This window comes from Crocodylus siamensis, chromosome 5 (assembly GCF_052110815.1).
Source record: "Crocodylus siamensis isolate JL-2025a chromosome 5, ASM5211081v1, whole genome shotgun sequence".
NCBI classification, from domain to species: domain Eukaryota; kingdom Metazoa; phylum Chordata; order Crocodylia; family Crocodylidae; genus Crocodylus; species Crocodylus siamensis.
In genome coordinates this window covers 18,352,026-18,364,814 of record NC_143399.1, presented here as the reverse complement: position 1 = coordinate 18,364,814, position 12,789 = coordinate 18,352,026, and the positions used below count along the sequence as shown (strand labels likewise).

General features: G+C 43.9%; 1 protein-coding gene across 1 annotated transcript in view; it reads left to right on the top strand.

The window, feature by feature from the left end:
* WLS (Wnt ligand secretion mediator) overlaps window positions 1–12,789 on the top strand; it is a 66,941-nt gene that overhangs the window by 40,064 nt on the left and 14,088 nt on the right. The window contains exons 3-7 of the mRNA XM_090047970.1: window positions 1,576–1,700; window positions 4,707–4,868; window positions 7,871–8,007; window positions 8,318–8,486; window positions 10,821–10,918. Coding sequence (XP_089904096.1) covers window positions 1,576–1,700; window positions 4,707–4,868; window positions 7,871–8,007; window positions 8,318–8,486; window positions 10,821–10,918 — 691 coding nt within the window. The remainder of the gene's footprint in view (window positions 1–1,575; window positions 1,701–4,706; window positions 4,869–7,870; window positions 8,008–8,317; window positions 8,487–10,820; window positions 10,919–12,789) is intronic.

Genomic DNA, 12,789 nt, shown 5'->3' with positions numbered 1-12,789 from the left:
AAAATGCAATGTGAAATAGTCACCATTTACTAGTTGCAGACGTATTCAGAATCGGATGAGGTGTATATCCGGACTGCCCTACAAGGGACGTGGTCTTTGGAGAACATTGAAACTACATATGACTATGCTGGAACCCCAGGTTGTCATACTGGTGTCTGTCATCCCTCCTGGTTCTGTGATGCTTGGTATTACAGTAGTGAGCTGGTGGCAGGTCTAAAACTGAATAAAGGCATTGCTCCATGTTGCCCCTCTAACTACTAAACCTGTAGGAGGGAGAAAGTTCTAAAATTCATTAATCTTCACAAGTATGAGCAGCCAAAGGACATCTATTTTCTTCATTTGGATAGTCAAATTAGTAGTCGGGGTATGAAAGCTCCCTTCTTACTAGTATGCAATACGTATAGTTAGGTGTGTCCATAAAGTTAAAACTAGCTGAAACTGGAATAACTAACTGCTCTCGTGCAGTTCTTAAAAAAAAAAAAAAAAAAAAGACACACAAAAAAAAAACCCTCTCAAAGTCTGATTGCAGTCAGTCTGCATGGGATTAGTATTATGTATGCAAGACTTCACAAAAGATGTCCTCCTGACTTTATTAAAAAAAACAACTTCATCCATCAAGGCTCATATAGCCTGTGCTGTTTTATGATAAGTAATTTGCAGGTTATCTTGTCTAGTACTAATTAGCAGTAGTCCAAGGGACCATTTTGTCTTTGAAGTCAGAGGCGTTTGATTAGAGCTGATGAAGAAATTATTTTTCTTCCTGTGAATTACTTTGATTTTTCTCGTTTTAATTGAGAAAAATCTCATGAACATTTTTTTTCATATTCAGCAATGGACGTTTGTGAAAAACTTGTCAAAGCTGTTTTCTAATGTTTGGCCAGTTCTTCATTCTGCTGTATGACATGCTTAGGAACAGGAGAGCCTGGTGGGGGGGTGGGGGACATCAGGTGTAAGCTTGTGTACCAACTCACAAAGCTCCCACCAGTGGCATGATTCCAGTCCTTCTCTGCGTGATATATTTTGTGGTTTTGGTGGTGTCTGCCAAGTCAACAAGTGTTGACTAGATTCTGGTTCCTTTGTCAAAATTAGGACTATGGGAGTAGCCTTTTTCAAGGCTTCTATTCATTCACTCTAGCTATTTTATACTTAAAACTTCTACTAATTTGTTGAGGAGAGTTCCTCTCAGGTCCTATTCTTGATCCCCTGTGGCCATATCTGACTAATGTGGCTCTAAGTTGTTACTAAATCTTGATTTCCTTGGCTACCTGGAGCCTTAATACAGGATGCTGGGCATATATATGTGCCTTACAGCCCACATTGAGGTAGCAATCATACAAAAGGAAACCAAGTACACCAGTGAAGATTTGGCATCTCTGACTTCTACAACTCTGTTGGAAAGCGGGTAAATGTCTCGAGTAGGATATTTCTGACATATGAGTTACAATGCAGGGATTTCTGTCACCATAGGTACATCAGCATCTCTTCTTCCAGTGGCTTTAAATATTTAGATTCTGCTCCAAGTGTCTGATGCTCCTTCCTTTCATAACAAGTTCAACTGTTTCTTTACTTTTGCAGAAGATAATGCAGAGATTACGCTTGATGTGTCCTTGGCATATCGTGATGACATGTCCAGTGAATGGAAAGAAATGGCACATGCAATAGAGACACGAAAACTAAAATGCGCCTTTCATTCTCCAAAAGTAAGTCCTGGTGATCCCCGCAAGGTTTTTTGTTTGAACTATCCAGCCATACCCTCAAAGCGGCAGTTGGATTTCTCAAAGTCTGTCTAATTTCTAACCCAGCTGCAGGAGCTCAGCATAATTGAATATTGTGCACCCAAAGCTGCATGTTGCTGCTCTGAAAATGTAGCCTTTATCTTTTTCATGCCTCTGTAAATAGTCAGGGATGGGAGAGAACCCAGCCTCTGTCACATGCATCTCAACTCATCAGTGACTATGGCACTCAGAAATGCTTGAAAGGGGGTTACAGGAGTTTAAGTAAACGACTTATTTTAGTAACATATTCAAGCTATTTGAGTTTAGGAGTGGGGAGCAGAAATGGGTATAAAAAGGAACATCTAATTTGAGCTACTGCCTTTATTTTAGTGACATTTACTGTAACAACAGGAACTTTCTTTTTAATGACAGTTGAAGTGCTTTATAGCTCCACTTAAGTCTCACTTACTTACAATATTCCTGTTAATGATTGATGTGGTTTTAAACGGGAGGAATGCATAATTCTGAGGGTGATTTATAATTCTGAATCAGTTATGGCGGATCATTTCTAGCTATTGTATCTTTTTAGTCTGTGCCTTGCTATCTTGTTTCAAAGTCAACTTTTAGTATTATAGTTGAATACAAAGTAACACCCTGACTTTCTGTTGACTGTTGTGTGTATGCAGTAAATAAGTACGAGGTGCAGAAGGGAATGCTGCCAATGAATGGGACATTAAAAGCTCCAAACAAAGGCACGTGTCTGAGGGGCTTTTTCATTTGTTTTGACTTTAAATAGATCTTTCAAAGGCAGAGGTTTTCAACCTTCTTTGGTTGAGGTACCCCCAGCAGCTGGTTGAAGCAGGGGGGTGTCCCTTGGTGGCTGGTTGACAAGCAGGATGATCATCCCCCCATGTGCCATACAGCTGCAAAACCGGAAGTGCCAGTGGCTTCTCCATATCGCTGCCCCGTACCCCTTGGAGCCTTCCAAAATAACCCCAGGAGTACCTGTATCCCCGGTTGAAAACCCCTGCTCTAAGAGATGAAATTAGGATCAGTAGAACAGAGACAACAATTTTAAATATAAAAAGGTGGTGCAAATTTACTTTAAAAATGGATTTAATCATCTGGAAGGGTGAAAGAGGTTGTGGACAAAAAAGAAAAACAAAACTGTTAATAAAGTTTGTGTGCAGTGAGAGATGCACCAATACTCTACTTATTGTGAGTTGGACTAGGTTGTTGAAGGGGGTACCTGAAGTTCAGTAGAGATAGTAGCAAAGAAAGGAAGAGAAGGAAATAACTACTATTTTCTAATCTTAATATTTGGAAGATAATTGACTGCAGTCCTTGTGCCTGCTCTTGGTATCTGAGATGTCCAATTTCACTTTGAGTAGCTTGTATTTGTGAAATGAGACTTGCCCAGAGACTAGGTGTAGAGGAGGAAGAGGGAGACAAAAGCCTTCAGAGACCCTGCAAAGAAAAGCAAGGGTGAAGACGTTCCTTTAGGAATTAAGCATTGATGAAGCTGTAGGAGAAGAGAATCTAGAAAGGGCTGAGTTATGAAAATCATGGTGGGATAACATTTGAAAAGGAATCTGGCTGACTATATTGAAGGAGTTGGAAGGACAAAGGTGGAGAAAATGGCTTTGAGTTGAGCTAGGAAGAGATTGAAGGCTTTGAGACTAAAAGGGAGGAGGGAAGTGTTAGAAGCCAGTTTGAAAGTAGCCTAAAAAGGAACTGGCGTAGAGGACTTCATGCGGTCTACTATTCCTGTGTGGGGTAGATGAAGTTAGAGAGGGGTCAAATATGGATCTGATTTGATTTTAAGATGGGCTAGACTAAAGCATGTTTGTATTGTGGGGAGAGGGAGAGAACTGAAGGAGGTTACGGGTGAGTGGTGTGCACCTGTGGATATTTCTGGGCTCTATTTAGCTCCTGTTTTTAAATTGTTCTCTTGCATCTATAAGAAGTAATGTAAAGTTAAGGTAACCAATTTAGTCAAGCAAGTGCTAGATAATAGTCAGCAATGAATCTGTTCATAGATTTGTTGCTGGTCATTTGGCATAAAGATAAATGGATCATAGATCTGTTAACTGTCTCTTCTTAACATCTGATATTTGGCTGTTAGATGCTGTGCAGGTTTTACTGGGTTGTTTTTGGTTTGTTTGTTTTTAATCTCTTAAGTGCTTAATGGCATCAATATCGATTACAGATTTTAAGTCTAGGGATCAAAGCAATTTGTCTTAAAAGCTGTGTTTGCTGCCTGTATTTATTTTGCAAGGCTGGCTGATTTTGTTTCGAATGACTTGCATTTATGTCTGAAGTTTATTTTATGTGACTTAGGCTGTAAAACACTTGCACAGTGAAGTAACTTTTAAAAATGAATGTCTAAATATATTTGATTGGGTAATTCTGACTTGCTCCATGAAGCAGCCTAAATTATTTAATGGTGTCTATGTTACTAATTAATGGGCAGTGATTTGGCACCTTGAAGACTGGAGAGAGCTGGAGGTGCTCAACTCTGCTTCAGATTTATCTTTCTGAAAACTCATCAAGTGCCAGACCAAGAAGATCTTTATTTCAGCACCATAAAGATCTAAATTGCCATGTGCAACATGGCAGTAACCATAAAGTTCTAGCTGGCAGTTGATTAAAATTATGACAGTATTAAAAGCTCTGATTCAATTGCTGGAAAAGCAAATGATGTCCATTTGCTAAGAAACAAGTCTCATGCTTTCATCACCTCTAAAATTTAAAATTCGCTAAAATGGTTCAACACCACCTTGTAGACTTAACAAAATGACTAGTAGATATTAAGGTGGCCAACGCTGACTTTCTAGCCCTTTGAGTAAAGGTCAAGATGAAGTATATATACCTTATTTGTCTAAGTTTAGATCCCTCAAATTAACTCACTAAAGTTTTTTAAAATGACTACAAAGTCCCAGCAGATGAACAAAGCTGACCCCCATGTTTTCATTGTGTTGTTTCATTAAGACGCCAGAATCTGAAGGCCGTTACTACGACTGTGATTTGCTTCCTTTCATGGAGATTGGAAGCGTGGCTCACAAGTTCTACCTCATCAATATTCGCCTCCCTGTGAATGAAAGGAAAAAAATTAATTTAGGAATTGGAGAAATAAAGGATATTCGTTTGGTGGTAAGTTTGCATATGTCTCCTTTCTAGATCTGCTTTGGTATTCTTCTCTTCCTTTAAACTGTTGCTGGTTGCCATACTCTTTACAGTGATGTATGCTTGAAGGTATGTGTTTGAATCCAGCTGTTGGCCTCATTGGCCTAATTGTTTTGTTTTGGTATGAGTAGCTTGTGAGTGTATCAGTCTTTTCCCCATTTCCTTTATGTCTATTCAAAACCACATCAAACCTTCTATTTCCCAGTAAATGCATGATGGTTTATTTTCTAAGTCCATAAACTTGTATAACACCCCTGATTTAGCCTGAAACAGCCCCCCCCCCTTTTTTTTCCAATAGATCTTTTTCTTTGGTTACTTGTTAGTAATAATCCTTCCTCACCCCTTTTGATTAACAGACTTTCCCCACTGCTGTTAATGTTCAGCTGTTGACCACTCTTTCTAGAAGCAAGCAATTCTATTCTGCTCAACTCGCTCCCTTTTTTTTAGCTTCCTGAAGTTTTCCTTTAGTTTCAGGTTTAATTCCACTGGAGAATATGCCTCCCTGCACAAAAGAAAAAGAATGAGGGGGAATAGGAATAAGACTTAAAGGGGAAAAATATTAACTCATGTCACCTTTCTTTAATGGATATTTCTACTAGTGATAAACGCTTGTGTGTGTGCCTTGATGCAGTATTAAATGATCGTAGATGCATAGAGGAGTAGGGCTGGAAGGGGCCTCCAGAGATCATTTAGTCCTGCCCCCTGTCAGTGTCAGGATCATAACTATTCAAATCATCCCATACAAACAAACTCTTATCTAAACTCTACATAAGACTATTGTCAACCTTAACACAACACAGACCTAACGCCCTAACCTGTCACAAGTAAAGCAGGGGAATCATGACGGCCAATGTCCTGCTTCTGTGAAACGTTGTCAATATATGCTCAAGACGTCCCAGGTAAAGGGCCCTCTCCTGTTACAGAGGTAGACTGAAGGGGATTTGCCTTCCTATCTGACCATAGGGTAAAATTCCTGATGATGTATGGAAAAGTGTTGAGTACTGGACTACCAGCATTTTAATGCTTTAGAGCAGGGGACTTCAGTGTTTTTTAACAAGCGTACCTCTTCTTTCTCAAAGTTCCAGCTCATGCACCCCTGTATATTCTTTTTTTTCTTGTTTTTAAGGGAGGGGGCAGGGGGGCAGATCGAGGCCCCCGTGGTGAGGGAGGGAATGGGGTTGGGACTGCCAGTCAGGGCAGAGCATGGGACGGAGCTGCGAGCAGCTCATCTGGGGGGCATGGGAAGCCCCAGAGCATACACCCTGGGGAGTGTGGCCCTAGATCTGTGTATGGGGTGAGGGCGGGCTGGCCCAGCTGCGGGAGTCGTCTCGCATCCTGTGGACGAGCTGCTCGTGGCTCCGTCCCGTGCTGTGCCCCGGCTGTGCAGTGCCTGCCCCAGTCCCGCTCTCTCCCTCACCGCGGGGCCTCAATTGAGGCTGCTAGCAGCTCATCCAGGGGGCGCAGGGAGAGGAGGGGCAGTTCTCACCACCGCCACACCCTGGGGTGGCAGAGTGCAATGGGGTGGGGAGGGGATGTGTGGCCCTGGATCTGGACGCGGGGCAGGCTGGGGCCAGCACCAGATTCTTCCTGGTGGGGGCTTGGCCAGGCTGGGCTGTGCTTGGAGCAGGTAGTGGTGGCCCTGGAGAGGGCTATGGTGGGGAGGGCTGTGAATTCTGGGGTGGTTCAGGCCCTCTCGTAGCCCTGCTCCCAGCACTGCTGCCGCCTGCCCCAAGCATAGCACAGCCTAGCCCCCACCAGGAAGAGCCTGGTGCAGCCCTGGCCCCAGCCTGCCCTCGCCCTGCGTGCAGATCCAGGGGCACATGCCCCCCATGTCCTCCCGGGTGCGCATAGCTGTGGAAGCCGTCCCCGTCCCAGCCGGGAAGCCCCAGCTCCACCCCCTCCCCCACCAGTGGGACCTTGATCTGCTGCCCCCCGCCCCCGTGCCTCTTCCCTCACAACACACTTACCAGCCAGACCTGGCTGCTCTCCTGGCCGCCTGTGTGCTACACTGCAGCTGCACACATGCACATGGTATTTATTGGCCACATTAGGTCTGCGTATCCACTAAGACCTTTTTCAGTACCCCTGGGATATACGTACCCCTGGTTGATGACCCCTGTTCTAGAGCTAATTGCTCAGACTTATTGTGCTGTCTGGAGACTGGATAGTTCTGGAGAACTAATCAATGTGCCCGTTAGCTTTCTTGGTTGTTACTGCAGTTAGCTTCATTTTATGTTCCTATCCTTTCCCACTTTGTATCTAATATTAAGCTGACCTATTTCAAGATTAATTTATTAAAGCTTTATCTGGATGTCAAATGAGTGGCAATTTTATACTGATATAAATTATGTATATCTAGAATGTGTCCATAAAACACCCTGCTGGATGAGTCTGGTTTAATAATAATGAGGAACTGGTGAAAGAAGTGTTGTCTACTTTCGCATTCATTATCAGGAATTTTTAGAAGTCTGCTTAGAGTCAGTGTCATAGCAGCGAAGTTTGGCAGCCAGGGGAAAGCTCTCAGTGGCAACCCATGCTCACCCTGTGCACGGCTCCAGGGAGCACACGACCCCCGTGCTTGCCCAGGAGTGCACGCACCCTCCCCAAATGAGCTGCTTGTGGCTCCTTCCTGCATCCTGCCCCAGCTGGGCAGTGTGTTGGCACCCCTTCACTTTGGTGCCCAGGGCGGTCGTCCCAGTCGCACCCCTCTCCCCCCCCTCTTTGCTACAGCATTGCCTAGACCAGTTAGCAGGATACTAAACAAATAGCTGTTAACACTTCTGCCTCCCTTCCCCCACTTTAAGCAGATCAGAAATGTATTTTACAGCATTACTTGCTGTTAAATGCTAAAAGCTATAATTTGCAGCATTATAACTTCCCTGTGGGATAATGCAAACTGATCCTGATTGCAAGGAAAGGGTTTAAACACCTTGGACATTTTACATTTGAACTTGTTTTTTCTTTTTTAGGGTATCCATCAAAATGGAGGTTTCACAAAGGTCTGGTTTGCCATGAAAACCTTCCTCACGCCCAGCATTTTAATTATCATGATCTGGTATTGGAGGCGGATCAAAATGATGACACGTGCTCCTGTCTTGCTGGAAAAGTGAGTAGAGGAAAATCTTTAATCCACAGAGTTCAGTACAGATAGAGTTGCTTATGCAAAACCTGAATCAACTGGCCATAATGCTGCTTTCAACAATGGATACGTTTAGTTACCACTTACTAGTGTAACCCAGCACAGGGAAATGGTGCTGGGCTAAAGGCAGCAAACTCCTTCCCCTCTCCCTGAATTCCAAATGCTACCTGTCCTCACCATCAGCTTCACTTTCTTCATCAAGTTTCTGAGCTTCACCGGCTTAGTCTTTATCCTTTCTTGAAATTAAAATGGACTTGCTTTGTTTGTCTCTCTGCAGGGTTATCTTTGCTCTTGGGATCTCTATGACGTTCATAAACATCCCAGTAGAATGGTTTTCCATTGGATTTGACTGGACTTGGATGTTGCTCTTTGGAGATATACGACAAGGAATCTTCTATGCCATGCTTCTGTCATTTTGGATCATCTTTTGTGGAGAGCATATGATGGTAGGTGTGGCAGAGTAATTTCCTGTCCTTCAGAAATCTTTTAGTTCTTTGTAGTGCATAGGAGGGGATGTCAAGGAGTACTAAATGGGCTTTCACATTGGTTTAGAAGATGTATAAAACATTGCTACATTTTTGGCTAGAAATAATTCGTATGTTGTGGGATCTGAGTGAGTTACCATACGTAGTGCAGGTTTCTTGGTGGATAATTGCACAGCAGCAGCTGAGTTAGGTGCATGGTTTTCACTGTGCATTGGTTGGTCTTTGAATCAGAAAATTTGGGGTTAGAAGGGGCCTCATGAGGTCATCTAGTCCAACCCCCTGCTTAAAGCAGGACCATCCCTAACTAGATCATCCCACTCAAGGCTTTGTCTAGCCAGGTCTTAACCTCCAAGTATGGAGATTCCACCATCTCTCTGCGTAACCCATTCCAGTGTTTTACTACTGTCCTTATGAGAAAATTCTTCCTAATATCTAACCTCAGCTTCTCGTGCTCCAACTTGAGACCGTTGCTCCTTGTTCTGTTATCTGCCACCACTGAGAACACTCTAGCTGAGGGGTTCCCAAAGTTTTTATGCCTGGCCCGACAAACCACAGTCACAGCTGACTGTGGCCAGAATTTCCAGCTGGCAGACAAGTAAGGGTGCCCTCACCCCCTGGGAGGCGGCGTGGGCCAAACCCTGCAAAAGGAGTCACAGCCTCTCTGCCAGGCTATAGGAAGCTGTGGTTTGCCTGTCCACAGCCGCTTCCGGTCTGGCAGCCAACCCGCTGTGTGGCCTGGCACTGGCCACGGCCCAGGGATTGAGAACCCCTGCTCTAGCTCCATCCTCTGTGGGACCACCCTTCAGGTAGTTTTCATAGATTCATAGATGTTAAGGCTGGAAGGGACTTTGGAAGATCTTCAAGTCCAGCCCCCTGCCCCAGGGGCAGGAAGTCAGGGTCATAGGATCCCAGCAAGATAAACGTCCAAATTTCTCTTGAAGGCATTCAAAGTAGGTGCTTGAACCACCTCCAGCGGCAGTGTTGGGGGCTCGGACAGTAAAGAAGTTCTTCCTTATGTCCAGCCTGAAATGGTCATGGAGGAGTTTGTGACCATTCAACCTTATCACCCCTAGTTGAAAGTCCCCCTTACTCAGTCTTCTATTCTCCAAACTAAATAAGTCCAGTTATCTCAGCCTCTCCTCAGAAGTCATGTTCCCCAGCCATTTTTGTTGCCCTCTGCTGGACTCCCTCTAATTTGTCCGCATCCTTTCTGGTGTGCAGGGGGCCAAAAATGGACACAGTATTCCAGATGCGGCCTCAATGGTGCTGAATAGAGGGGGTCTAATCACTTCCCTTGATCTGCTGCCAAAGCTCCTACTAATGCAGCCTAGTATGCTGTTAGCCTTCTTAGCAACAAGGGCACACTTGGTTCATATTGCATTTATTGTCCACTGTCAATACACCCCCAAGTCCTTTTCTGCAGAGCTGCTGCTTAGCCAGTCAGTCCTCAGCCTGTACCAATGTAACATGGCATTGCACAATGCACGACTGTGGTATTGCACATCGATGCACAATTAAGGAATAGGTGCAACAGCATATGTTTAAATAGAACTCCTTGTTCACTTTCCACCAAGGAAGATACTGTTTAATTTCTGTGAGTGGGAATAAACTTGGGGCCTAAAAGGGGAGAAATTATTTGCCAGTGATTGCTCTTCAGGAGTTGCAACTTTTACATTATCTGCTACTTTCCCTTCCACCTCAGTTCTCACTAACCTTAGAAATATGGGTTAAGGAGAAGGACTTGAGGCAGTTCAGGCAGGAAAGGCTCTTCTGTACCTAGATGAGGGCAGTGAGGTTTTCCTTGTATAAGTGCACTTGAGCATCTCCCAGTGGATATGGCAGTACAGGAGATCCTTGCCATTTGCAGGGGATACAGTCTCGAGATCCCTGCGAATGGCAAAATCCGTGAATACGGCACTGCGTTCATGAACGCAGCACCTCTGGCAGCTCGGGGGAGAGGTGCTTGGCTGCGCTGGCGGCAGCGGGAGCCTGGTGGCAGCAAGTGCAGAGCTCCCGAGGAGCTCCTGTAAGTGCATTTTAAGATGTGGGTTCGGCATTCATGAATATTTGAAACAGTGAACGCCAAACCTGCGAATAGCGAGGGTTTCCTGTACTTCAGCTTGACACCAAAGGGCACTGAATCACAAGAGGGATTATTGAAAGTTGACTTTCAAAACAGCTTTTGGTAAAGAACCTCTTCTTGCTTTGGTATTCTCTGCTGCAGTCTTAGTGATGCAGCAGTCAGATAGTATCCATCTTTCATAAATTAACCTTTCTCCATTTCTGCTCGAGTAGGATCAAAATGAGCGGAATCGTCTCTCTGGGTACTGGAAACAGGTTGGACCCATAGCTGTTGGTTCCTTCTGCCTTTTCATCTTTGACATGTGTGAGAGGTAATGAAGATGCTTTCTTTTTATTTTGTGCTGATGAGATTGTGGTCTGCAGTGCTGTGCTAAGCTGTGCTTAAAATAAAAATTACATAGGCCATAAACGGGCATTACATGTGTGTCAAAAGAAAAACCTTACTCCCTGCACAAAAAGAGAACATGCAGCCATTCAGGGGATTTTTTGGGGAAAAGAACTGGGTTTTCCACAAGGAAGTCAAATCTGATACCTGCCTGAAAGATCTCCCTCTTCTCAGTGTAACTTGAGCAGTTGTACGTTTCTTTTAAGTGCTCAGGATACCCAATATTGCTCCTCCTATCATTGGCAGGAGTAGGAAATGTTCTCCTGTGGTGCAAACCCTCCCAAACCTCCAGGAGGGTTGCTGCTAAGATGAAATGCCACCTCCAGTCTTTCTGTCACCCCCCACACACCCCAAACTGCTAATTAGCTGATTTTGCTGGAGGGTGTAGGGCCCTCTTCCAGGGTTGTATGTGGCAGCTGCGACTTTTCATCAGCTGCTGGTAGCTGACAACCAGTCTCTTTCCAGGCAGGGGAGAAGGCAGGCTGTCAATCAGTGGGCTCCAATAAGGGTAGGGGTGGTCCAGGGAGCAGCCCTGTCTTGGCCCCTGGGCTGGAGACCTACATACTCTGCTCCCAGGCTGTTTTTTGCCAGGAAGAATTTTAATTTCAGAGCAAGACTTACAGCTAGACATGCGTGCCTGTCTTAGGCCTTAGACATGGGTGACCTCTACCCTGGAGTCTCCTTTTAAATAGCTTTGAGGTCATAAGGACTATAATATAATTTAACATTTCAGTATCACGTGCCTTTTTGATGCCCATATATAAACTCTGTCTCCCCCATTCTCTTTTCTGTGTGTCAGAAGGGAGTGGCTTTGCTGGCCAGTTAAGTCATTAACAAGAGTGCTAAGCGAGGCAACCCCGGCTTAGCACTCTTAATTGGTTCCTGAAAAAACGAATATTTAGTGAAACGAGGGTTAAGCAAAACCAAAAGTTTTTAATGACCCAAGGTGGTGACTGCAGTGTTTTTAATGACCCAAGATGGAGACCACGAGCGGTATAACGAAACTGACTGAGTGCTAGGTAGAATCAGATATCAATTTTAAAATGAGTGTTATATCGAAATAGCGTTAAGTGGGGGTTGCCTGTATTTCACTTTTAACCCAATTTTCTCTAAGCACAAAATTCAGTTTCTGAGATGAACCCAATTTAACTCCCCCCTTCCAACTCATAATGCATTACTTCACACTTGGCTTTATGAGAAAATGACTGAAATTGAGGGTAAAAGATAAAGTGTGTGTTTGCCTGCTTAGCAGCATAGGTATAAGTTAATAAAGTATAGTAACTTTATGACAGGACAGTAAAATCTCTTGGCTCACAGTTCAAAGAGTATACATTCAAAAGTCTTCCTCGGAAATCACCCTAGGATAACAAGGCCCTGGAAATAGTCCTTCTCTTTCTTTTGATGAAGCTTTAATCTGGTTTACCCATTGTGAGCTACTAGGCTTGAGAAGCAATGCCATCCCTTTCTTTTTGTTGCAGTATTGCTTGCTTATGTTACGTTATACTAAAATGTCACCTTCTCTTTCTGCCTTATATGGATGGGGTGGACATATAATATTCATCCCCATTTCCAGCAAGTAGCTTTCTGAATTACCATGGATCTCAAACGTGATGTGAAAGGGAGTTTTTGGTACCATGCATTACATAGCAGTTAAAAGTTATTTGAACAAACTAGACACAGTCCATCCCACAATGTGGCAGCTGTTCAGACTTTTTGGTTGACCTTGCTAAGAGTTAACAGAGACAGACTTCATTGATATTGAAGTATTAGAACAACTTTTGTGTGTCCACTAAAGCA